This window comes from Mesoplodon densirostris, chromosome 2 (assembly GCF_025265405.1).
Source record: "Mesoplodon densirostris isolate mMesDen1 chromosome 2, mMesDen1 primary haplotype, whole genome shotgun sequence".
Lineage (NCBI taxonomy): Eukaryota > Metazoa > Chordata > Mammalia > Artiodactyla > Ziphiidae > Mesoplodon > Mesoplodon densirostris.
Window position 1 is genome coordinate 63,573,112 of NC_082662.1, and position 24,537 is coordinate 63,597,648.

Consider the following 24,537-nt stretch of genomic DNA (forward strand, 5'->3'; position numbering starts at 1 on the left):
ATATAAACATACATGTGCTCACATAAGAACATGCTAATTAAAGTCTCTGAGTCTAATGCATAATACTACAAATGTATGTTATCTTAAATCAGAACTCTGAATACTATTGTACAAATTATGCCTAACAGAGTAGGTATATTCCATTGTATAATTGCTTCTATCCTTGAAGCAATGTTTGTAGGGAGAATCAGGTGATGTGGCTTCTGGTCTGGGCTCTACCACTAACTCTCAGGGAAATGTTGGACTAGTTACTGGGTGTCAATTTCCCCAACCAAAATATTAGGAGTTAGTTAAGATGACCTTTTTAGGACTCTTACAGCCTTTACACCTAGGATTCAACAACTAAATCTTTTCCCTTTGCCTTGTCTTAATCAATCTGTGATTACACTTTAAGTGAGTCTAAACAAAGACTTAAATTATGGGTTAGACTTTCGTGAACCTGCCTGGGAAATAGTCTTTCTTACCTCGGGAATTTATACATACTGTTTCACCTGAAGTCTTCTAGCCTCTCCTTTTTGCCTCATTCTTCAGACTACATATCAATTTCTTCAGAAAGTCATGCTGACCCTTAAGTATCATACTTGTCTGATAACATGTTTATATCGACCACAGATGATACATTTCTTGAAGATTGGGGCTGTGTCTGCCTTACTGCCATTGTATTACAGCAATTAATGCACATCTGGCACAGACTTCATATTTAATAATGAAAAGATGAATAAATACATGAGGGAACATTGTTTCTATAGAGAAAGGATATTCTAATTTTCAAATAGTGGGCTAATAAAATAATTTCCAATGAAACATGGTTTATTTGTGTGTAGAGATAGTTTGGCTGTAGTTTTTATGATGTACATATGTATAAGATTGAAGCCTTTTCATAGTATTAGGTTTTAGATAAATTTGCTAAGTACATACAGGTTCTGGATGGATTAGTCATAGAAATTTTATAGGAATATTGAATAATATTTGATATGGTTGAACTGAGGTAGGATAACTCATGTGTGTGGCCTTCAATGGCAGCTTTCCAAAAAGCTCATTTACAATTTTTTATTTGCGAGTATTTGTTTATTCTTACAGTGTCCCCAAATAATCTGTTGAGGAAATAATCTGTTGAGGCAAAAAAACAATTGGCTGGACTTTGACTGAATTGCCTTTTGGATGGGCTATGCCTCCACCTCACCTGCAGAATTGAAAATGAGGGAAATCACCTGGCCCTCTGAGAGTTAAATTATGAAAGTAACAGATCAAAATAGGTATATGCAAAATTACCCTTTAAAGACAAAAAAGATTCTGCAGTAAACAGAACTTGAAAGAAACCTGAATATATTAACACATCTAAACAAAGAATGTATTACCTTAAAGGGAAGGAAGAGGAGACCTAGGATTTGGTCAGCTGCATGCACAGACAAAGGAAAGTCACAGAGGTAAATTGAGATTGGGGGTTAGGGGAAGGATTTGGAGATGGATGGGATGTGTGTACCACTCAGAGAAAAGGGAGCCAGAATTATTGAACTTAATGCAAATTTGGTCCCACTGGTAAAATTGCCATTTTTTTGTGAGATGAATGAAGCAATGCTGATTTTAGATTAATGCCATTTACTGTTTGATTTATTTATCTCCCTTTGTTCTGATTCTATGTTCACCAAACAATCTGCTGCTGATGATTTGGTGTCCTATGCAGGTCTGCTGATCTTACAGACTTTAAGTATTTTGTGTCCTTAGACAGTGATTTCTCTTGAAAAATTAATAAAATAACTTCTGATTATGATGTGGCTTCTAATGTAACTTCATTTTAGGAACAAAATGAGCTGCTCATGCCAATGTGAACATTATAATCCAAGTCAATCTCGTTTTGTAAATTGATAAATCAGTATCCAGGGGTCTACTCAGAATATATGTTGTGGTCTCCTATATTTTTTTAGCGAGTCCCTCACAGTCTGTTAAGTCCTAGGCAGTGGACTAGAAAGACTTTCTATGGCTTCAAAATAGAAGTCCAGAATCTAGATTATGGCTGCCTAAATAAGCCATTCTCAGATCCAACCAGACGTCCCCTGGAGTTTGGTATTTAATGATGTGTGGTTCCCGGACTCGCAGCATTAGCATCCCTGGGAACTTGAAGAAACTCAGAACCTCAGTCTCTTCTCCAGAATCACTGAATCAGTCTGCATTTTACCAAGGTCCTCAGTATATCTGTGTGCATAATACAATTTAAGAAGTGCTGCTTTGAGGATAAGTCCACCTTTTCTTTTCTTTTCTTTTTTTTTGCGGTACGCGGGCCTCTCACTGTTGTGGCCTCTCCTGTTGCGGAGCACAGGCTCAGGATGCACAGGCTCAGCGGCCGTGGCTCACGGGCCCAGCCGCTCCGCGGCATGTGGGATCTTCCCGGACCGGGACACGAACCCGTGTCCCCTGCATCGGCAGGCGGACTCTCAACCACTGCGCCACCAGGGAAGCCCATAAGTCCAACTTTTTATCTCTCTATCTCTACAGGTTATTGGGAGACATTCCTTCAGGTGTATTTCCCACTACCACTTGTTTTGCTGAGAATGGCAAGACTGTGAGATCACAGTAAAGAATAAAGAGTAAATGCTCTTTATTCAGGCCACTTCTTGTGGGATGAGGTAATGCCTCCTTCTTAGCAAGCTTGCTTACTGGCTGCCATAAAACACTGGGTTCCTGAGCTTAGTATTCTTGTCTTTTAACAGGAACTACGGCATGTGCTAGCATCCATGCAGGTCATCCATGTTGCTCCTGTGGGAATCTGAGGCTCAGGGAACAAATGCAAACATGCTGACTCTCTGGCTATTGTTTTTGCTGCAAGGAATACTGTCTGACCCAGGAGTCTTGTGTTTTCCGCCAGCATCCATGGTACTGGGGCAAGCTAACATTAGCCTGTAAGCAGAGTAAAATCTCAGACACTTCACAGTTGTTGACACAGACTTCTTCGGCCTTTTTAGCACTGTTACAAAAGCAAAGTGCTAAGAGAACTGAGTTCTTATCCAAGTTCTACCATTAGCTAGTTACGGTTACTAGTTATGCCACTGAATAGCTATTACCTCTCCTCTCTGGAATGATTTCTTCATGAATAAAATAAGGGGAGGGGGGAGAGAGATAAAGTAGTTAATGAGAGTTTATAGATCATTAGTTCCTCAGCACAGGGTCCACGTCATAAGAATTCTTCGTGATCAATCTTCCTAGTAAGAATCAGCCCATTTCTTTGAATGTGGTGATATCAATAAATGCCCGCTCTGTTTTGGACACAAAGACTTGAGAAAGGGCTTTTTCTTAGAAAACCCTATTAAGTTATTTTCCTTACCCACTCTAATTCTACATTAAGGTATGTGCCTATGTTCTATGTATGCATGGTGCCTTATTTGGTGAAGATAATTATTTTTCGTTGAACTCAAAATACATGAATTGTTTTGATCATCTGTGATTCAGCTGAATGTTGATAATTTTCTGGTCCTTATTCATTTAGAGGTATTCTGGAATGAGGACCTCTTTTGAAAAACAACTATTTGTTCAACATATAATATGAAATTCTTCTGAGACTAAACCCACAGATACGGTGATCTTCAAGGAATAGACAGCAATAGGAGACTTTAGAAGGCTAATGTGTGTTGCCTGCATTATGCCACTTTCAGAATCCTGTATTCAGCATAGTGCTAGCTGATCTACAGAGTTGGAGGGGAATGAACCTCTGCTAAAGGGGGAAGCTAGCTGTACCCTACAATCTAAATTGATGGAGAGTCTGGTAACTTATATCTTGCAACACTGCAAAAGCCAATTGCTTCTATTTCCAATTAAAACTGTAAAGAAGTAGCTGCAAAGCATCAGCCTTAACATGAAAGAAGACTAGTGCTCTGTCATGGGAAGTCCGTGAGCCTTGAGAAGACAGACAAGACAAAGGGTATTGCCTTTCCAACCAAACCCACCATTTCAGATCTCCTTAATGTATCTGCTGTTAGACTGAGAGAGAACAAAGGTCATAGTAAGTAAAAGATTGAAGTCATCAGCATTCAAAACTCTTTCTATGAGAAACATTCTTCTAAGGTTGCTAACTGATAAAATTAACTAGGCTGGAAGCCTACTCATTTTTTGAGCTTATTGTTTTGTCAAAGAAACCACAAACCTGGTCTACTATTGTTGTTGTTAACCATTAAAGAGACTTCTCTATTCCCAATCTATATCAGCACAAAGTAGGCCACACAGGCTATTCAGCCCCTAATGCTTTCTTCAGGTGTAGTCATGGACCCTAGTGTCCAAGAAAGAATTTCCAAAAGGAAAGAGACAAGGGCCACAGAGAACAAGGGACTTGGGAGTTCTTCCCAGAACAAGAATGAGTAGCTGCCCAGTAATCTATCTGAGGAACATACAATACTGCTAGAAAAAGGAGTCTGGATTCTTCAAACTGGCAGGATCTTATCATTGCCATCGATAAGTGGCTACTGTGGGTTTCCCTTTCTCCCCATCTCAGAATGGGAGTGCTATTACAGAGTTCTGGTTTATATGCCACCATAGTATATTGGGCTTGTGTGTAGCAGAAAACATTTGTTTTAATCTCAAGGTGAGCTGACCAGGCCACACCACATTCAGGCTGACAGAGGAGACTGCATCACCCAGATACCCTGGACCTCAGCTAGAGTCAACATATGATGGAAGACTATGGTCTTCTACCTTTGACAGGAGTGGATATATTCTATATGTAGGAAGAAGGGATTGCCTGGATATTTGGTTCACAAAGAGATCAATTGTGGTAAAGACTGCTAGTTGTCCTTCAATATCCATGGTATCCTTTAACTATAAGAAAATAACCATAATTTTTGGCAGAGCATTCAGCTGTCACTAACAAGAATAGTATGCTAAGTGAAATAAGCAGTTAGAAAGAAAAAAAATGTATGATCTCACCTATATGTGGAATTCTAAAAAGTCAAATACACAGAAGCAGAGATCAGAATGGTGGTTACCAGGAGTGGGGAGGTGGGGGAAATAGGGAGATGCTGGTCAAAGGGTACAAAGTTGCAGCTATGTAGGGTGAATGTCTAGAGATCTACTGTACAGCATGATTACTGTAGTTAATAATCTCATTTTGAATACTGGAAATTTGCTATGACAGTAGATTTCAGGTTCTCTCCTCCCACACCCAAAAAATGGTAACTATGTGAGAAAAAGGTATAATAATTAGATTGACTGTAGGAATCATTTAACTATATATACAAAATCATCATGTTGTATACCTTAAATATATATTTTTTATTAAAAGTGTAAAAATATAAACTCTTTTACATGCAAAAAAAGTGTAAGTAGTGTGTACAGATTTGTGAAAGTTTTGTAAAAGAAAAGAGGGAGCCCTTCTTCTTTCCTTTATTTTTCCTACAGCCTGAAGTACAGACATGATGCTGTGAACTGGAGGGGACACCTCCGACCACCGAGTAACTTGGGCATGGGTGTTATGAAGTGGAACAAAATCACACAAGGAGACTATGTCCTGGATATTATGATGCCATTCTAGTCTTGGATTGTCTATTACAGGCTTCCATGTGAAAGAGAAAGAAAACCATTTGTTTTAAGTCATTATTTTGGATTTTATCACTTACAACTGTTCTTAATCTTAACTAGCACAGATGCTTTAGAAAAATTATCTAGCAAGTTACTTACAGATTTAAAAATTTTGTGTTTGCTCTTTACAAGTCTCACAGGATTTTAATAGTAATGAATGAAAAATGATAAGTTAGTTTTTGGAATACTGCCTTTCTGATGGAAGGTCTCTAAGCACTTTGGTTCAACAGAATTTTAGGGTAAAGTAGAATGTAGATAAAATAATTTGCTTTTGTTTCTAGACCTTTGTTTTAGACATTTCATTTTCAAAGGTCATTTTAAATAACAAGTGTCAGAATTTTATTGCTTTAAAGGATCACCTATGAAGAAGCCTATGGCATGGCTGCAACCATCGCTAAGCTATCAACAATGCTGGAGGAACAACCAAGCTCCTTTAAAGTGACAAACATAAACAAGTACTTAAATGACTGTGTGCCTGTTGGTCTTTTAGAATGGGTAGGTTATAAACAATACACATACTGCTGGTCATGAAGAAATGAAATCAATAATAGGTGATTTTTAGTATAGCTTTATACACACACACAAACACACATGCATTGTTAAAAGAATCATTTCCATACATTTAAATAAGTTCCAAAAATTTTTTGCTTTCCATCTAGGCGGTAATTAGCCCAATTTCCAGCCTGAAATTGTTCTCTGTCTAAGCTTTTCACTTTGCTGCACTTTCGTCTATCAATAACAACAGTAACAACAACAATATAATGTAGCACTTTTAAAATTGTTAAAAGTTGGGCCCATCTCACACTGAATTCAGCTATTGTAAATCTCAAAAGATAATAAAGTTGCCCTTTGTATTTGAAGATAATGATTCTGAATCACCATCAGCAGAATACTTGTTTGGAGCTTTTTTTTTTTTTTTCCAGTGCTTTGATACTCACCCTCTCAAAGCCATGATTATCTTATCTAGATATAGCTCTGCATTACATTTTGCCTTTCCTCATTCTCTAAGGGAGCCTAGATACTAAGTCTGATCTCACACCAGCCACATTGAACAGAAGAATGCTATACTTCTGTCCTAACACTTCTCTTTCTCCATACCTTTACCCTCCAGCCATTAAGAGAGTGTGGTATACATAGGCATTTATATTTACTTGCTGATTAATAGTGAGGCTGGATTTATGCTAAATTATCTCAACTCTCACCTGGTTCCTACCATAACTAATTACAAGATGGTAAACTGGGACTAGAGATATAGTTTATTAAAAACTAAAACAAAACAAACAAAACACATAAAAAAACAAAGGCAGATTCTCCTAGAGAGCATAACTCTTCTTTGTTGTGGGACTGGGGAAAGTACAGACTATGCCAGATATTTCACTGGATAGAACAGACTGTCACTTAATTGCTAAAACTATCTTTATGGGCTGTAAAATAACTTCTAGTGTTTACCTATCAGCTGTTACCATGATATTACTAGTCAAGTGATTCTATAATGAGAAGATAAGGTGTTATAAACATATATAGGCAAGTTCTCTGTGGGTTACTTCAGGGCTGAGAGTATTTAACTTTAATGCATTATTCAGTGATAAAGATTTTGCTCCAAAGTATCTTTGGAGAGCTTTTTTTGCAACATCCTGTATAATTGGAAGGAAAAAGAGATTAGACTGAACAATTATAGTATGCATTATTGAACAGATTAACTGTGCTAGAAAAAAAAGTTAGGGAAGGATATATTAGAAGAAGTTTAAACACCTCATTAAATGGTTAAGTACTAATTATTTTACTATTTGATCAGCATAATAGATCAATGGAGTGAAGTAATTGCTCTTCCTTTAAGTAAAATTGGCACAAATATATATGATTTTCTAGAAATATATGAGGAGGTGCTAAATAAGTAGTGTATGTATCTGAAGAGTGCCAATAGTGGCAGAGGGATTAATGGTCAGACCAAAAGTTGTCTTTATCTTAGCAACTGAGGTTGTTTCACATACATTGTGAGACATCTTAAGAACCAAAATATCACTATAATCCGGTAATAAGTATTTGTCTTTTTTGCCACTCACATTTTAAAGGTTATCAGTAGTATATGAAAAAAAAGTTTTTGGCCAATGACACTTCTATGACATGCTAAAGAAGGTAGCATTTGCTTACAAGGCCATTCATAAGCTAGCATCTGCCTTTCTTTCCATCCTCATGTCTGTCTACTTTTCCTTTAATTGTCCTCTGTGCTCCAGCCATATGGGATTTCTTTTATTCATTCATTTTTATCATTCTCTCACTTACCTCTAGAAATTGACCGCATTCTGTGGTAGCTACTTGTGTCCCCAGCTTCCCCTTCAAAAATAGCAGTCTTCAAAAAGTTAGAAATCAATAGGAGTCTTATTAGCTCACCTCTGTATCCCCAACACAGCATGGGACTAGGCATTTAGATGGTCAATAGATTGATAAGTGAATAAATACTAAAGTTTTAAAATTATGGCATTACTGGTTAATCTTATGTCCCAAAGTAAGCAGCCTACAAACTACAGTCTTCTTGCTTTAAACAGGTAACAATGAGAAAACAAAACAATTTTAAGACTTTTTGGGGGTGGGGTGTGCTGATATGGAAGGGAACTGATTCCATCCACTTCAAAGCAATTTAAAATATATATTCCTCCTCCCCTGACTCTGGCCAGGTTGGAGGAGAAATAAGGAGAGAGAACTTTGGATCTGGAACCTACTGTGATGTTAATACAAGACACTGAAAACTTTTTATGACTAGGTACTATATTTTTCTCTCTGGCTTCAGACAATTAAAAGTTTACAAGATAAGCATTTCCCGAGAACTCACAACTTTAGATTAAAACGTTGCTTAAAAACTAGTGTGGGGTGAGAATGAGGCATAGTAACAGAGTCAGTTTTAAGAGGAAATGCATTATGTTGCAGCAATTGTAAATGAGAAATGCTACATGTGTGGATACAGATACACATGAGTTTATCATAGAAACAGAATAAAATCCCATTGTATCAGGGTCATTATATGGATTTGGAGATACGAATCAAATCATCCCTACGAGACAATAAAGTTAAGGAAATTATAGATATAATGAGGGTGATTGAAGTTATATAAGAGGGAAAGGAAAGACAACTAATGTATGAATCCCTACCATAGACCAAGTGCTTTACATATATCTTGTTTAACATAAGATACAGTTGTCCCTTGATATCTGTGGGGTATTGGATCCAGGACTCCCCACGATACCAAAATCCACAGATGCTCTAGTCCCTTATATAAAATAGTGCAGTGCTTGCATATAACCTACACATGTATACTTTAAATCATCTCTAGATTACTTATAATACCAAATACAATGTAAATGCTATGTAAATTATTACTGGTCACATGACAAATTCAAGGTTTGCTCTTTTGGAATTTTCTGGAATTTAAAAAACAACATGAATTTTTGATTCATGGTTGGTTGAATCTGTGGATATAGAACCCATAGATATAGATGGCTGATAGTAATTCCACCTTCACGTGAGCAAGGTATTACTGACTTCATTTTACAAGGATAAATTGAAGATAAGCGAGCTTATGTAATTTGCCTAGATTCATGCCATTTGCACATGAAGAAGCCAAATTTTCCTTTATATTTACTCAGGTATAGTGGCATGCTGAAACTGGCTTGTACCAGGTCATGAGAGCCAATTGTTAAATTTGAAGGAATTTTGCAAGCAGTTTTTTAAACATGGCCATTGTTAAAATTAAATTATATTAAAAACGGATGTAATAACTACTCAAAACTCATTATTTCAAAAGTATGTTACTACATTTTTATTATTATCTATGATCTTCAGTTTTTTTTCCATTATGTCTCTATTGTAAAAATATTATATAATGGTGTCATACTGTGCATATTTTCCCAACTCTCTGTTCAGTAACATCACTTGGTAGCTTAAAATCTTCCATAATGAGAATATTGACACCATGGAAATTGGCAAGTGCTCCAAATTAGGGGTTGATTTATTTTTTGTTGTTGTTTTTGATTGTCTAGACTTAATAAAATGATGGAGAAATGTTAATGGAGATTAAACATAAAAATATATTGTGTCTAGCCATTACATTGTGGATAGTGCAAAAAATTAAGAGAATTTTCTTTCACGAGTCCAAAACTATTATCTGTTTCAGCAAAAATTTACTTTCATCTTACTCTTTATCATAAATATAAATACCAACCCATCTTCATGTCAGAATAATACTTAGAGTAGGGATACAACTCCATTTGTCAAATCATGGTTAAATTGCAACCATAGGTCGGCTACAGTTACAAGATTTTGGCAAAAATCAATGACAGCATTCTATGAGAAGAAATTGGTTATATGGAATTTATGATAAAGTGTATTCTATATTTTATTATTATTTGTAAATTTTGTGATATTCTTTTCTGTTACCAACACACCACTAAATACATAAATAGTGAAGCCACCAAAGTATTATTTAATAAGCCTAAATAGAAATATGGCGAAGTTTTTGCAAGGTGAAAAATTGAATCTATTGCATAATTATAAATATGTAAAATAAATACATAAAGACAGTAAGGTTTATGTGAAACTAAAATGAGTTTTGTGCATAGGGGAGATAATATATGATTAGTATACAGTACAAGGAGGTAAACATGAGAAATAAAAATGCATAACAAAAGTCCATTATGCCTTAGAAGAGTATCTGTAATGTTTCTTAATTCCAATCTTATAAAATATTTCAGAAAGGAAAGGGGGAGGTGTTGTCACAGCATACAATCTTATGAAGAAGGTTCATTTGCTTCCATCACAGTAAACATGTTTGTTTTTTAATTTTTACTTCTAAAATTGTAAAACATAATAGCAGAATATTATATTGCCTTATTTTTCCTCATTAATTTTCATTTCCCTTAAATTTTAGTACACATACTGATGAGTTTAGTACACAAACTCATCTTTTTAAAGTTAGTAGAGATTCTCTGGGAGTAGCAAAGTTTTCTCAAATCAAAACCATCATAAAAACAAATAAAATATCCTTTGAGCAGCCCATTCTGTAACTAAGAATATATTTTTTAAAGTATGCCTGCCTTTTCCCAGGAACATATGAGAAAATCTTCCTGCAAATTTCAAGCACAACCAAGTTGCCTCCCAAATTGGCCATTTGCACTCCAGGGCTAGAGCTGAAAGTGTAGAGAATTGCCTAATTCGATTGCAGGCAAAATCGATGCAATGTGAGTGCTGCCCTGGTCAAAGGTTGACCCTTAGGCTGAAACTTAAATCAATTGGGGGTAAGCTAAGTTTGATTACATTTTCAGTGATGAAGCTTTCAAAAGCAATTTTGAGCTTGTCTATTCAGAGGCTGTTTGGTTCTATCTCGAGCCTATATTCCTGGTTAGAGAAGTATCTATCTACCTATCTGTTTTGGAGATGATTAAGTCCCAGAGTTGAGGAACAATGAGAGAAAAAAAGAGAAAAAAAAAAACAAAACAAAACAACAACAACAAAAAAAGAGGGAATGATCCAGAAAGCAAAAAATAAACAACAGATGAGGCCTATCACTAATAATATGTGTCATTATTTTATTTTATTTTATCTTTTTAAAAATTTATATAAGACTAAGAGGGAGAAAGAATCAGGGAGCATGCTAACAAGAAAAAAATAATATATGGAATATTATTATGATAATGATAGGTGGCAGTCTAAGAATACTCCAGCTTATGAGATTCATTCTTTCAGGTGCTGCTGGCAGGAGGCATGTGGGGGAAATACAGTGGTTTGAAGTATGAAGCAAAATGGGTGTAAGAAAGGATGGCAAATATGGACTCCAACAGGCAATGTGCTAGCGTGAGAGAAATGAACCCTTTCAAATTTATCTTTTTCCAGTAGAGTCACGCCTGCAGGGTTGTTGTGCATCCACGGCTTATGCAAGTCTTCCTAAAAATGTGTTTCCTCAGTTAAATAGTTTGATTATAGATCTTATCTACGTTTGGGTAAGCATGTTATTATACCATAAACTACAGTGCTCCCAAGAAGTTATGATTTTTTTTAAGAGAGTATAAATTTCCCCGCAGGTATGCAGGTATGACCGCTCATTCTTAAAACATAGGCTATTATCCTGCCAGTTTTAGGAAAATATGTTGCTACATCGTGCTTACGAAGTATTTTAGAAAACTTGTGATTCCTTCTAAGTGGACTGAGTGGTGACTCTAATAGTTCTTTGACAAGAATTATGATCTGCCTCACTAATAAGGCTGCTCCACATATGCACTAACTAGATTGATTTAAAAAAAATCAAAGAAAGGGAATTGAAGAGCATGCAATTATCTAGTACCACACTTTAGAGCTGGGTAACTCAAGTTACATCTTTGCCTTAAAACTATCGAAAGAGAAAGCTTTTCTATTTTTTTTTAAAGGATAAAGTTGGGAAAATCCTACCTATTGAAAATGTCTGCCCATGCCATAGATGATATAACATTTACATACCAGAAAGTCTTGCTTGCTTTATTCAAATCTTACTTAAATATATACTGGGCAGACACCTAATTTTTGTCTCTGAAGAGAAATCCCAATTGAATTATATTTATAAGGAAGGAAATCTAGCCCATGCTGGATAGACACATTCAATGAGGACATGTGATTTTCAGTCCCTTTCAAAGCAGTTTTATAGCTATTAGAACAGAATTTACAGTGCTTTAGAGAAAGGGTGGTCCACTGAAATATCATTGCTTTCACAATTAATTCTTCCCCTTTTTTCTGTTATCTGGAACACCAAAACAGAAAAAAAAAAAAAAAAGCTAATTTCACTTTTCTTTTTGGTGATGTACTCTATTAATTATGCTTCACATTGCCTGAGGAGAAATGGTAAGTTTAATAATAATAGCACTAGGCACTTCATAATTATCATTTTTTTCACACATAACCCTGTATCTTATATTAGGGGTCACATTTAAATTTTTCAGAAAAAGAAACCACAGTGCAGAAGTGGAAGTGGGAGAGCAGCTCAGACAGCTACCATGTAATGTGCTCAAACCATTAGATCAGGCTTTAAATCTAGGCACAGCTTCAGGGAAAACAGTGCATGCTGGGTAAATATTCTCTAGGATACTTCTTAGGAGTAATAGGAGGGGAATCTCTCACAGGACCTCCAGTACACTCTGTCAGAGAAAAGACTAGGGAAGTAGCTGCAGAAGGTAGAGGCTGCTAATATGTTTTCTTTAGGCTGGAAATGTTGGAATGTTCTCATTTTTACAAAGTCTTAATAGCAACAACTCCCATATATACAGCATCACATTTTGGCCTAAGTTGTTATAGTGTTAAGAGCTTTGTGAAATAAAATAGCAAACAAGGAGGTCTATTCTAGTGTCTTTTCACAGGTTATTGGCCAACAGAATTGAAACTGTGAACATAAAGGAAATTTCCCTGGAGAGTAAAATTATTTGTAGAGATGACAAAATGATTAGGTCAACAGTGGAAACTCACCAAAGAGAAAAACACATTAAAATACAATTTTTTCTGTCAATAAAAAAATAATTACGAGTTCAATGACAAAAAATGTACAGAAGGGAAAAATATTGTCAGTATTTCTACTTTGTTAAGAAGTATGTGTAACTGTTTTTTTTTTTTTTTTTTTTCTTTTTGCGGTATGCGGGCCTCTCACTGTTGTGGCCTCTCCCGTTGCGGAGCACAGGCTCCGGATGCGCAGGCCCAGTGGCCATGGCTCACGGGCCCAGCCGCTCCGCGGCATATGGGATCCTCCCAGACTGGGGCACGAACCCGTATCCCCTGCATCGGCAGGCGGACTCTTAACCACTGCGCCACCAGGGAGGCCCATGTGTAACTGTTTTTAATAACAATCCATACATAAATACTACTTTTAAAAAATATATATAGATTTCTTAGAATCTTAAAGCATTACAGATGAAAGAAAACTTGGAGATTAGATATTCTATTCTCCTAGTTTTATAAATGAGGAAACTGAGTCCAGTGAGTTAAGTGCTTTGCTTAAGAACCCTTCCAAGTAAGGGCTAGAAACTAAATTGTCTGACTCTTAGGCTAGAGCTCCTAATAAAATTTTATGGTTAAATTTGAAACATCTTTTGATCTTTTTGGTACCAAATTTCCACAAGCCTGATACATTTCAAGTCTGATCACTGACAAAAGCAAATACCAAATCTCCCTTCTCCCTTTGGCATTTACTGACCCTTGTCAGCTGTATGAATGTATATGCCATCTCAGTAGATTGAGGATGCAGCTGTCAAATTGCCTCTTAACCTGAGAGAAACACATCAGTAGAGTAATTAATTTTGTACAACCCTCTCTATCAACCTGACTACTTTTTTTTCATCATTACAAGTGAATGCTTATGTGCATGGCTGACTTAATTAATAATTCTAATAAGAAAAGACAATATCACAGCAATATACATAAGTGCATTAATGAAGGAATCAAGAACTAGTCTGTTCTCTGATACCTAGTGAGATCAAGTTACAGAGTTATTGAGGTTATATAGCTCCAATCCTCTTTTGGTTTACTCATCAACATTTGGATTACATGTAACAGAGAGGACAGAAAAGCAAACTAACATTTAATGGGCACTTTCTCTGGATTAGGTGATTTATACAACATTTTACATATCCTATCCCAATTAATCATCACAGCAACTCTATAAGAATAAGTTATTTTTCCCTATTTTATAGGTGAGACAACTGAGGTTTTAAGATTGGGTTTGAGAGAACTGTCTAACATCTTGCATGCAGGATTGTGGTTTCAACTCAGATCTGTTTGATTCCAAAGCTTTTTGTGGTTGGCCTAGAGAGTGGAAAGAACACTGGAATAAGAGCAGGAAAACTAAGTTCTAGCTCTAGATCTGCTGTGGCAACGTACAACTTTGGGTTCTCAATCACCTTCTTTGGGCCTCAGTCCCCCTCACCTACAAAGTAAAAGGATTGATTTAGACTGGAAGTTTTCAAACTTAATTTTCTGGACAGGCCTCCAGATCACTATGCATTGTGATATAAAGGAAAAAGATCGGATTTTCCAGATTTACCTCCAAATCAACCAAATGAACTCCGATTTTATCTTTGTTGTATATTAAGGGTTTGCATAAGGTTTTATTTGTGGAAAGAAAAGAACGCATTGCTTTAAAAAGTTTGAAAACATTTGACTAGGTAATATCTGAGACCTAATCTAGCTCCAGAGTTTTGCCATTTGACACGGATAACTAAAGCTCTGTCAGCATCTGTTTCTGGTTCTCACTAGCAGCCATTTGATGAACTGGAATACCACAGGTTTTAAAGGTTATTCTAACTGCTTCAACTGTTTAGCAGATTTTGATCTTGTCCAAAATGTCCATGAGACATTGGTACATGCCAAAAGGTCTTTGATATTTAGTCCTATCCAATAACATTTGGAAAGGACCAAATACACTTATAGACATTTTGAATAGGACCAAATTTTAAGGACCTTTTAGTGTAGACCAATTTTTTTGTGGATGTTTTGTACAGGACCAAATATCCTATAAGGCTTCAAACTGTTGGATATCATCTCTTGAGTATGGCAATGAATGACCATTTTGTGTCTAGCTTCTTGAGAATACACATAGGATCTAGGTATGAGGTCAGGGAGCAAAAAATCTCCTCTGGCTGTACTCATAACTTCATTTCAGCAAATTTGTATACATCCATTATTTGTATGATGATTATGACTGTGCATGTATATTTCAGTTTAGTAGAGTGCCATCTGATAGGCCGATTTAGCTATATCAAAATCTACCTGTATCTGTAAACCTAATTTTTGTCAAATATTTACTGCTAGAGCATCCAGGAGAGGGTTTCCATTAACATCATAAAGCTGTGAGGATAAAGCAAGTTGGCTCACAAAGCATGCTGTCTTTAATAATCATCGAGTCTAAATTTATTGCTGCCTCTTTCAACCAAAATGAAAACCCTATCTCTTTTAAGTTGCAGGAGGGGAGATCCATTTCAATCTAAAATATGAATCATTCAAATTCATGGTATCACCTTTCACATGAAATCAGGGTTCATTATAATAGGCAAAAGTAACAGAGAGCTCATGCAGTTGCTTAGTGGCATGTGGGGACATTTGAAGCAAGCAGAGAGCTGAAATATTACTTGCAAGGGCACAGCTGGTTCCATATTCAACAAATCAGTCAAAAAATAAAGTTTGCCTGCATCAGTCAGATCTAAACAGGGAAAAACTGTTATGCTACACACATTCTTTCTCCCATAGTCCTTCTCATTTTCCCTTTGGATAAGAGCTACTGACTTTTTTTTTTTTTTTAATCTCAAAGAGGAGGTGTCCATCAAATTAAATAGACTGGGAAGAAATATTCTCTAAAATGAGAGGAGATTTTCCAGAAAGTTAAATAGCCCTTGATTGTATAAGGCATTTAGAAGTGGAACTTCATTATTGTCTCCACAGCATTACTAATGGAGGGAAAAGACAAAGTTTTGGTGAGTCCTTTGAATATTTTATGTGTAATATTTCTGAGGTAAATAAATACTTTGTTATTTGAATAAATGCAGATGCATGCATATGTGTGCACACACACACCCCACGCTCACAAGAAAAGAAGTCCCTGTAGCATCATTAGGACCTATGTTCTAGCAAAATATTTGACACCACCTTTAGGAAACATATTAAAGATTGGTTTGGCAACCATTCGTTGTAGCAATATTATTGTTACCTATTTGAGACTGTAAGAAAGGATTTTGTTAATATTAAAGCTTGAGTTGTTCCAAATACTTTCACATATTAGGTCTTGTGAGAAGATTGTATTAAACTAAAGCTATATAAATGTTAAGTATATTATTTATATAGAGTTCTAAGATTTCTTTCTTCTTAAGTAATGATCTTTCCTTATTTCCCTTTAGATTGAGCCTTATAATATGTGTCCTATAATGAGAAAGTAGGAAACAAAGCATATACATGTTTTACTTATGAAAATGACTTTTACTGGTTACTAAATTACTGATCAAATGATGATGTACATTTGATGAACTGGACCCATAGATGGCAGGATGGGACTATTCAGTTCACATTCTTTAAGGAGAAGACTTAGAGGAATCATCTCTTTCAGTTGCTCATGTTCAGGAAGCAAAAAACACGATTGAAAAATAATAATAAAATCCCCAATAATTCTGAATCCCAAATTTTTTACTTAATAAGGAATTTTGCTATGAATAGTTGACACGCTGTCATCCATTATTAAGTTTGTTAAAGCATTGTTCCCTGAGGCTGATCTACAGTGATCTGCAAAATATTTTCTCTTTCTCTCTCCCTCTCGCTCTCTGTCTCTACCTCTCTCTCACAAAGAGACTTTTTATAGTGCAGACATACTTCAGAAATTTCTGGACACATAATCTAGAGGATGAGGGATTCATTGTATACTAGCTCTCCTATAGTTTTTTTCCCATAAATTTTGCTTTCCCCTTACTTGAAAAGGTATATACTCTCTACCTGAAGTAATTCTATTGATGAAATTACTGACATCTCTGCTTAGAATTACAGCTCCTCTTACAATTCCAGTCTAAAGCCTATAGGCCAAAGAAGGCAAAAGAATTTAAGGTGACTTCGTATTAAATCAAAGCTATTTCTTGCTTCTCTGGGACCTGAGAAAGACATGAGAAAGGAGGCTAAGAAACTAGAATGAGGGAGGCTTGCAAAAAAGCAAAAGCATGTGAAGTATTGTTCACCAAAGACTACGGTGCTGCATCTTTGCAGGTCAGGGAGTTGTTGATATGCACCTGACCATTAGGCCTATTCATCAGAAAAGAAGCCCACATCAGGCCAGCTGATGAGGCATCAAGGCAGATCATGAGTCTCTGTTCTTCCTTTCAGAGCCTAGACTATAGAAAGAGTATTTAATACACATGTCTCTATTTCTTCATCAACCTGTTAAATTGAATCTACTTATTTAAATTTAATCTGGCTTCTACTCTCAGCTTTCTATAGAAACTGTTTTGGCAAAGATCACCAGTAGCTGCCAATTGTCAGAGACAGTGGCTGATTTTCAGACTTTCTCTGGCCTGATGTAGCATTGGACACTGCTGACCCTCTCTCTTGCGGACAGGTCTACTCCCATGGCTTCCATGGCACTGATCCTCCTCTGGCATCTCCATCCACCCCGAATCCACATGCTTCTACAGGATGCTTCTCTTTCTCTCCTCACTCCTCAATGCTGATTTTACTTGGATTTCAGTCTTTGCTCATCTTTTCACTCCACGTGGCCCTCATGAGAAATCTTATTTACTCTCAGAGTGGAAACTACCACATCCATGCTGAGAGCTTCCAGATCATATCTCCATTCTGGACTTTATAATGTACAGCTACCTATTGGACATTGCCTCCAACTGAGTATGTCTAAAGTTAAAAACATTTCTCTTTTTCAATCTCCACCTTCTCCCCAAATATAAAATGGCTAATCCTCCTGTTATGTTCTAGCTTGGTTAATGTCACCCAAACTGAACTTTTGGAGTTATCTAAATTCCCACAATTTCCTTCCTATTCTCTTCAGATTTGGTCATTAACTCCTCTGTCCTAGTTGTCTCCCTCATCTCTGTTACTCTTTTTGTGCAGTTATCTTCTTATAAGTCTAATACCTGGGTTTAGCCCTCCACATTTCCTAAGAAAGTGTTTCAGAAACTAAATCAGTTTATGTCCTTCCTTTATTAAAATGCTTCAGTGGCTCTCCAAAACCAGAAGGATAAAGTCCAAACTCATCTGCAGTCCTTTCTGCCCTAAGTCCACCAACTTGTCCAGCCTCATCTGTTAACATTCTCTTCTCCCACCTTTTACTCTAACAATATTAAAATACTACCATGTCTTCAAATGTATCAGATTGCTTCATACTGCCATGTCTTTACATGAGTTGTTCCATACAGGAGTATTTTTCTCTCTCCCATTCCCACACCCAGGCTCAACCCAATCACATCCTTATTTCAAGGGTCTCATCTATAGCTTGCCCTGAGTCATTAAGACTGAGTATATCATTCTTTCATCTGTGCCACTACATTGTGCTCATGATTGTTGTTGAATGTACTCTGCAAAGTTCTGCCTTTGAAAATAAGACAATGATGGATAAAATAATATTTTGAGTTGTAGCTTAGTTATAATTCATATGGTGATATACCTACTCTAGATGACAGTCATTTCATGGCCCTCAAACTGGATTAAGAGGCTCTTCTCTGCCCTTGTATGCTACTGTTGACTATACTGAATTACAGTTATCTGTTTTTTGTACCTCTCAGCTCATTCACTTGGGAACTCTTTGAGGAAGTTCCCTTTCTATGAATACTTTTCTTTCCAACATCTAGCACAGTGCTTTGTACATTGTAGGCAGTCAATATATATATTAGATGAATGAATATTGCTATTGAATAAATGATCAGAGCCTCATAGCGCAATCATTTTACTTCTGCCTTTACTCTTTAAATCTCCTAGGTGTCTGAACCTCTATGCTGTGAACATCATATTTAACCTGGAATTAGTGCCATAAAGTCTGGTTCATGCACTGAGCAAGGGATGAGGTTAAGTTATGAGCTAGAGTTGGGACATTATATCAAATTTGCATGCTTTCTCCCTGGCTTGCCAATGACAACTTACTTTCTAAACCCTCAGTAAAGTATTGGACAGTCGGTCATCAAATAAGTTCAGCCATCTATATATAGTTTTTGAAAACAACTGAACTGAGTGTTCTTTGGGGATGTGATATAATAACAATGACTAACATTTATTCAATGCTTACTTTGATCCAGGCTAAGTGTTAAGTGCTTTACATGCATCATTCCATTTAATTTTTATCCTGTAGGTGGGAGCTATTATTGCCCTGATTTTATAAGTGAAGTAACTGAAGCTTTGGCATTTAGGTAACTTACTCAAAATCTCACAACTATATGTGGTAGAACTATGTTTCACATTATGACCTGCTTGTCTCCCTTTATGTGAAACACACACACACATTTATACACCAAAAAGTGCTACATTCCTTTTTGGATGGTCTTAGTTATGGCAGGACTCTAAACTACAACTTCTTGCCTTTTACTTTCTTGTTGATCTGGAAAATGTAGGTTATTACAAATCAGGAGTAGATTGTAACAGAGTCAGGATTTATCCTAAATAGTTATGCATGGGGACCTGATTCTCAGTGGATAACACTCAATAGAGTGTTCGCTATGTATAAGCACTATACTAGGAAACTCACATTTATGATTACCTTCTCTTTGAGCATATTAACTATTCATGGATACAAATCATGAAAATATGATTTTTTTTTTTTTTTACTCATGGCATGTTCCACATATAATCATGGACACATGTGGCAGACTCTTTGGAGCCTAACTCTTTTCTCCCAGATAAGAAGATGGGCGAGTTAGTTTTACACACTCCCTTGACTATAGGAAGGGCTGATAGTCAATAACAGATTTTAAAAAAATTCTTTAGCAGGTCATAGGCTAATATTAGATCAGCTTAGGATTGGCCACTAGTTTTGGATCAGTTTAGAGGTTGAAGACCTTCCCATCCACAGACCTTGTGAATATACGACAGGAATTCTTATTAAGGGACACATTGCTCTCTCCAACTAGTTTCATAAGAACTTTAAGAAAGCTGAAGATTTCAATGAAGACTTACAATGCCTGTGTTGGATAACTGTACCATTCCAAGGAGTTTTAAAATTCCATAAAAATGTGTGTTTAAATGTCTCTGAGTCTAATTTTTAATAATTTTTCAGTCAAACATTAATCCCATTCATCTTTCATATTACTTAAATTTTATATCTGGTGTATGTTGTTTATTTCTAAGCATTTATTAAAAAAGCGTTTTTATCTATTGAAGAATAGCACCCTAAATTATTTAAGTTCATAAAAACCCTAAGAAGGGCAAACATGTTACATGTAGGGGTATATCTTTCCAAAATATGTTGCAAATGATAAAATTTATCTCCATTGATGGTTTTATGTTTATCATAGTGAGAGACAGTGAAACATAGAAATTAAAAGCTGAGGCTCTGAACATAGACTGTCAGGATTCAGATTTTTGCTTTGTCACTTATTAACCATTTGACTTTGGTCAAGCTTTTAACTCTCTTCATCTTATTTTCCTCATCTGTAAGAAGGGAATTACAGAATTTACCTTTTTGGATTGTGTGAGTATTAAAGGAACAAATCCATATGAAGAGATTAGAATAGGATCTATTCTATAGTAAGCTCACAATAAGTGTTGTCATCACTGTGATATTGCCTTGTATAGCTAGAGATTATAATACACATTCTACAGCTAAAACTCAGTTCATTCATTCATTTATTCATGATACATTCCATCACTTATTCAATGTTTAACTAATTCACTTATTCACTAAAGATTTGCTAATTGTCTATTAAATAGCATACACTGTGCATAGCGATATAGGAGATAAAATGATTAATCAGATATTGATACTGTCTTCTCAACAAATATAATTTCGTGGAGAGATAAAAACTATACAAAAGTAATTAGTGTAAAAAATAGAAATGCTTAGTGCAATAAGAGTTTTAGGTGAGGTCATACAAGAGTTTTGAATATACAGATATTTCTTCAAAGTTCAGGGCTGTGTTCAAAATTACAGACAAGATTTGCATGTCTTCCTTAATGAATTAATCAAAGTGCGCTAGTAATTCTTAGCACTTCTACCTACAGAAAGCCAGTGGCAAAGGAAGACAATTAGAGTCCATTCTGAAGATACCACATTTAGGAGCCTTTTCAGCAGTGCATTATATCCAGAGGACTGCACTAAGGTTGCCACGGTAAAGCAAACAGATCAGTGATAATTGTTCCTAATTCGTCACAGTCATTAATGCTTCGGTTTTGAAAATCAGAGTGTGATTTAGAAATTTAAATAGCAAAAGTTAATGTGTTATTAAGCCTTAAATTTTTCTTTATTTTGTTTAATTAATTTACTCCTTCAGGTTCTTGAATATTTAAAACATTTAAAATATTAATAACATACCAAAAGAAGTATCAGTATTCACATTAAATTGGAATTCATACTGCTCTATAATATTTTCAATGATATTATTCATAATTACACAAAATAAATAATCCTCATGGAAGAAACTTAAGCAAGTATATTATACTTTGGTTATTGCACAGCAAGAAGTGCTTTTCTTTCAGAGTGAGGGATACCAAGAAATACTTCATAATATTAAGCTGGAATAATAAATGATGTGATGTTTTAAAAGTACATATAGCACAAATCATTTTCAAATGAATATTTTCTATTAACAACCAACTGATATATTTTATTTAATAACAGAGTTTCTTAAATCATGGTAATTCAAAGTTCATAAATCATGAAACTTCTTATTATAGTATGTTTTTAAACAGTAGGGATATTACATATCCCATTCCCCATTTCTGCAAAATAGAAATGATCATGTCTCTGATGAACTCACAGTATTTGCATTTTTCAGAGACAGCTTACTAACACAGGATGATAACATAAATATACATATGTCAGGTTACTATAAAAATATAAATTATCAAAGATCAATATGGTTCAGATAACTTTGTGGAACTAAAAAGACAGTGTATTCTCTATAGTTTTCTGTGAACATTTTGAGAAACACTCCACTTCAAAATCAGGAATATTTTATGGTTATAACAATTTGTTGGTTACTCAGCTTCTGAAAAGCACTAAAACTAATTGTAGGAGAAAACATTAACATATATTTCTTTCCCTTCCACTAATCCTTGTGTTTGCTCTTCTTTTTTCATTTCTAGTCCTTCGGAACTAAGACGCATTAGAAATAAAGTACCTATTTTAGTAAAACCTTAAGTTGTATTTCAAAATATACTTTTGAGTAAAAACATTAACTATATGGATAAAATATTTTGTCCATGATCATTTACTTACTATTTTAGTTTGTTTATGGCATGTGAAATTCTCACTATCTCAATATAAATATCTAGAGAAAGCCAACCAAGAGTAAATTCAATCTAAATTAATCTATGCTGAAATATAACACATTTTAAAAAACAAAACAAAACAAAAAATAAATTCCACCAAACCAACTGTCTTCAGTCAGAAGACATTTTTAGTGGATCCTATTATTTATGTAATTTTTCCTTTTTCTCAGATCTAAGATATTTTTCTAAGCACATATGGAATTCTATAGGGATTATAAAATTCTCCAATACCCTGATTATTTTGGGGCCAAATTTCCTGTGCAAGGAAATTGCATAAGGAACATGTCACATCACGTTGAGCTCTATAGATAGGAGCCAAAAGGCCCTGGGAGCATTTTGGCAACCCTGTGTTACTTACGGTTGAGAGGCAGGCTCGCATTGGTTGTGCCTAGCTTGTTGACAGCCACACAAGTATAGTTGCCGAAGTGCTCCTGTGTCACATTGGTAACAGTGAGAATGGATCTTGTGCTAAAATTCTGAATAATAATTCCTTGTTGGCCACTGAAGAGCCTAAAGGACAAAAATAAACTCTAGGTAAATACGTGTTGTGAATACCATTTTTGTCTTAGATGGGGTTGTCATGGCAACACATAGACAGTTTTGACCATGCTGCTGTTAGCATATAACATGATAATAGTGCAATTATATTTCCTTACAGTAGTAGATATTGGGGAAGAGAGGTTGTATGACAGCAGTAGACTGTTCCCATGGGATTATTTGTGCTATATAACAAACCAAACTTAGATAGTCACATGTCCTATTCATACATTGACTTGTATTTTAGAAAATTAAACACACTACAGCAATGGTATCTCAACTGTTAAAGTCAAGAAAAAGAAAGGGAATTAAATATAACAATTCCATTAAAAACACAAAATCATGATTTCTAAAAAGTTGGCTAGAATATGTCTAGGCCATTTCAGATGATATTAATAGGTAACTTTCATGAAAGTTAATCCTACAACTGTGGTGGGATGGTTCTGAGTCCAGGGTCAACACTTACTGCTACTTTGTAGATATAACCCAGACAGATGACTTGCTGTTAAACCTAGAAAAAGCCCGCAGTATAATACTGAGGATCGTATTTAAAGTTGAGTCTTATCTTTGCCACACTTTACTAATGTCCTTTGGAAAGTCCTTTAACCTTTCTGGGCCTCCATATAGGATTCAGTTTTACCTGATTCCACCCTGACTACACAACATTCTCTCTCCAGACTTACCAGAAGAGGCCCTTACTCTCAGATAGGCTGGCATAGCTCTACTGTTTTCAATGCTTGACATTCTCGCTTTTGCTTCACACTTTTCCTGAATCTTCCCCCACTGGCCACCATTCCCTTTTATCTCTGAGAACCAGATCCTTCCCTCCTCATTTAAGTCTTACCTATGTCCTATCTCTCCTACTCTACTGCTCCTTAAATGACTCTCCTCTCTCTCTGTCTCTGCCTCTTGCTCTACATGTTGCTCTCCAAATTGTTGTAGAATTTATAAAACCAAAACCATATTCTTGCATTGTTCTCTCTAGCAGCTTCCATATGTATGAGACTACCTAAATAAACTGAATCATTTTAAATTTCTCAAAAGGCAAGGCCATATGGACATACTTCATTTTATACTTGAGTTCTACATAGCACTTTAATAGTGGTATCTTGGGTATATAATACATAGTTCATAGGTCAATGGAGCTTGGGTGACATCCCCACAACACAGGGATTGTTAAGTCCCCTTTAGTGGCCCTGTCAAAAAATTCTCTTCTAAATATGAATTCTGCTATAATGAGATGCCAACCAAATAATAACTTCTCCCTAACTAATCCCAAAGTTTATTGTGAAAGAAATGTGCTGATCACAATATGGGATATCTAAGCTCATAGCTCAAATGGCAGTTAGCTTTTCTTCTCTAATGTGTTCAAGTCTTAGTACTAAATATTTCTTTAATCATGAAGATGCTAATAAATGGCGTTCCCCTGAGAGTTTAGGTTGAACTCCTTTGTATTATGTTATATGACTTGCATCT

The 24,537-nt window shown here is 35.7% G+C and overlaps 1 protein-coding gene across 1 annotated transcript in view; it reads right to left on the reverse strand.

The window, feature by feature from the left end:
* NEGR1 (neuronal growth regulator 1) overlaps positions 1–24,537 on the reverse strand; it is a 920,677-nt gene that overhangs the window by 161,323 nt on the left and 734,817 nt on the right. Inside the window, exon 6 of the mRNA XM_060084535.1 lies at positions 22,883–23,034. Coding sequence (XP_059940518.1) covers positions 22,883–23,034 — 152 coding nt within the window. The remainder of the gene's footprint in view (positions 1–22,882; positions 23,035–24,537) is intronic.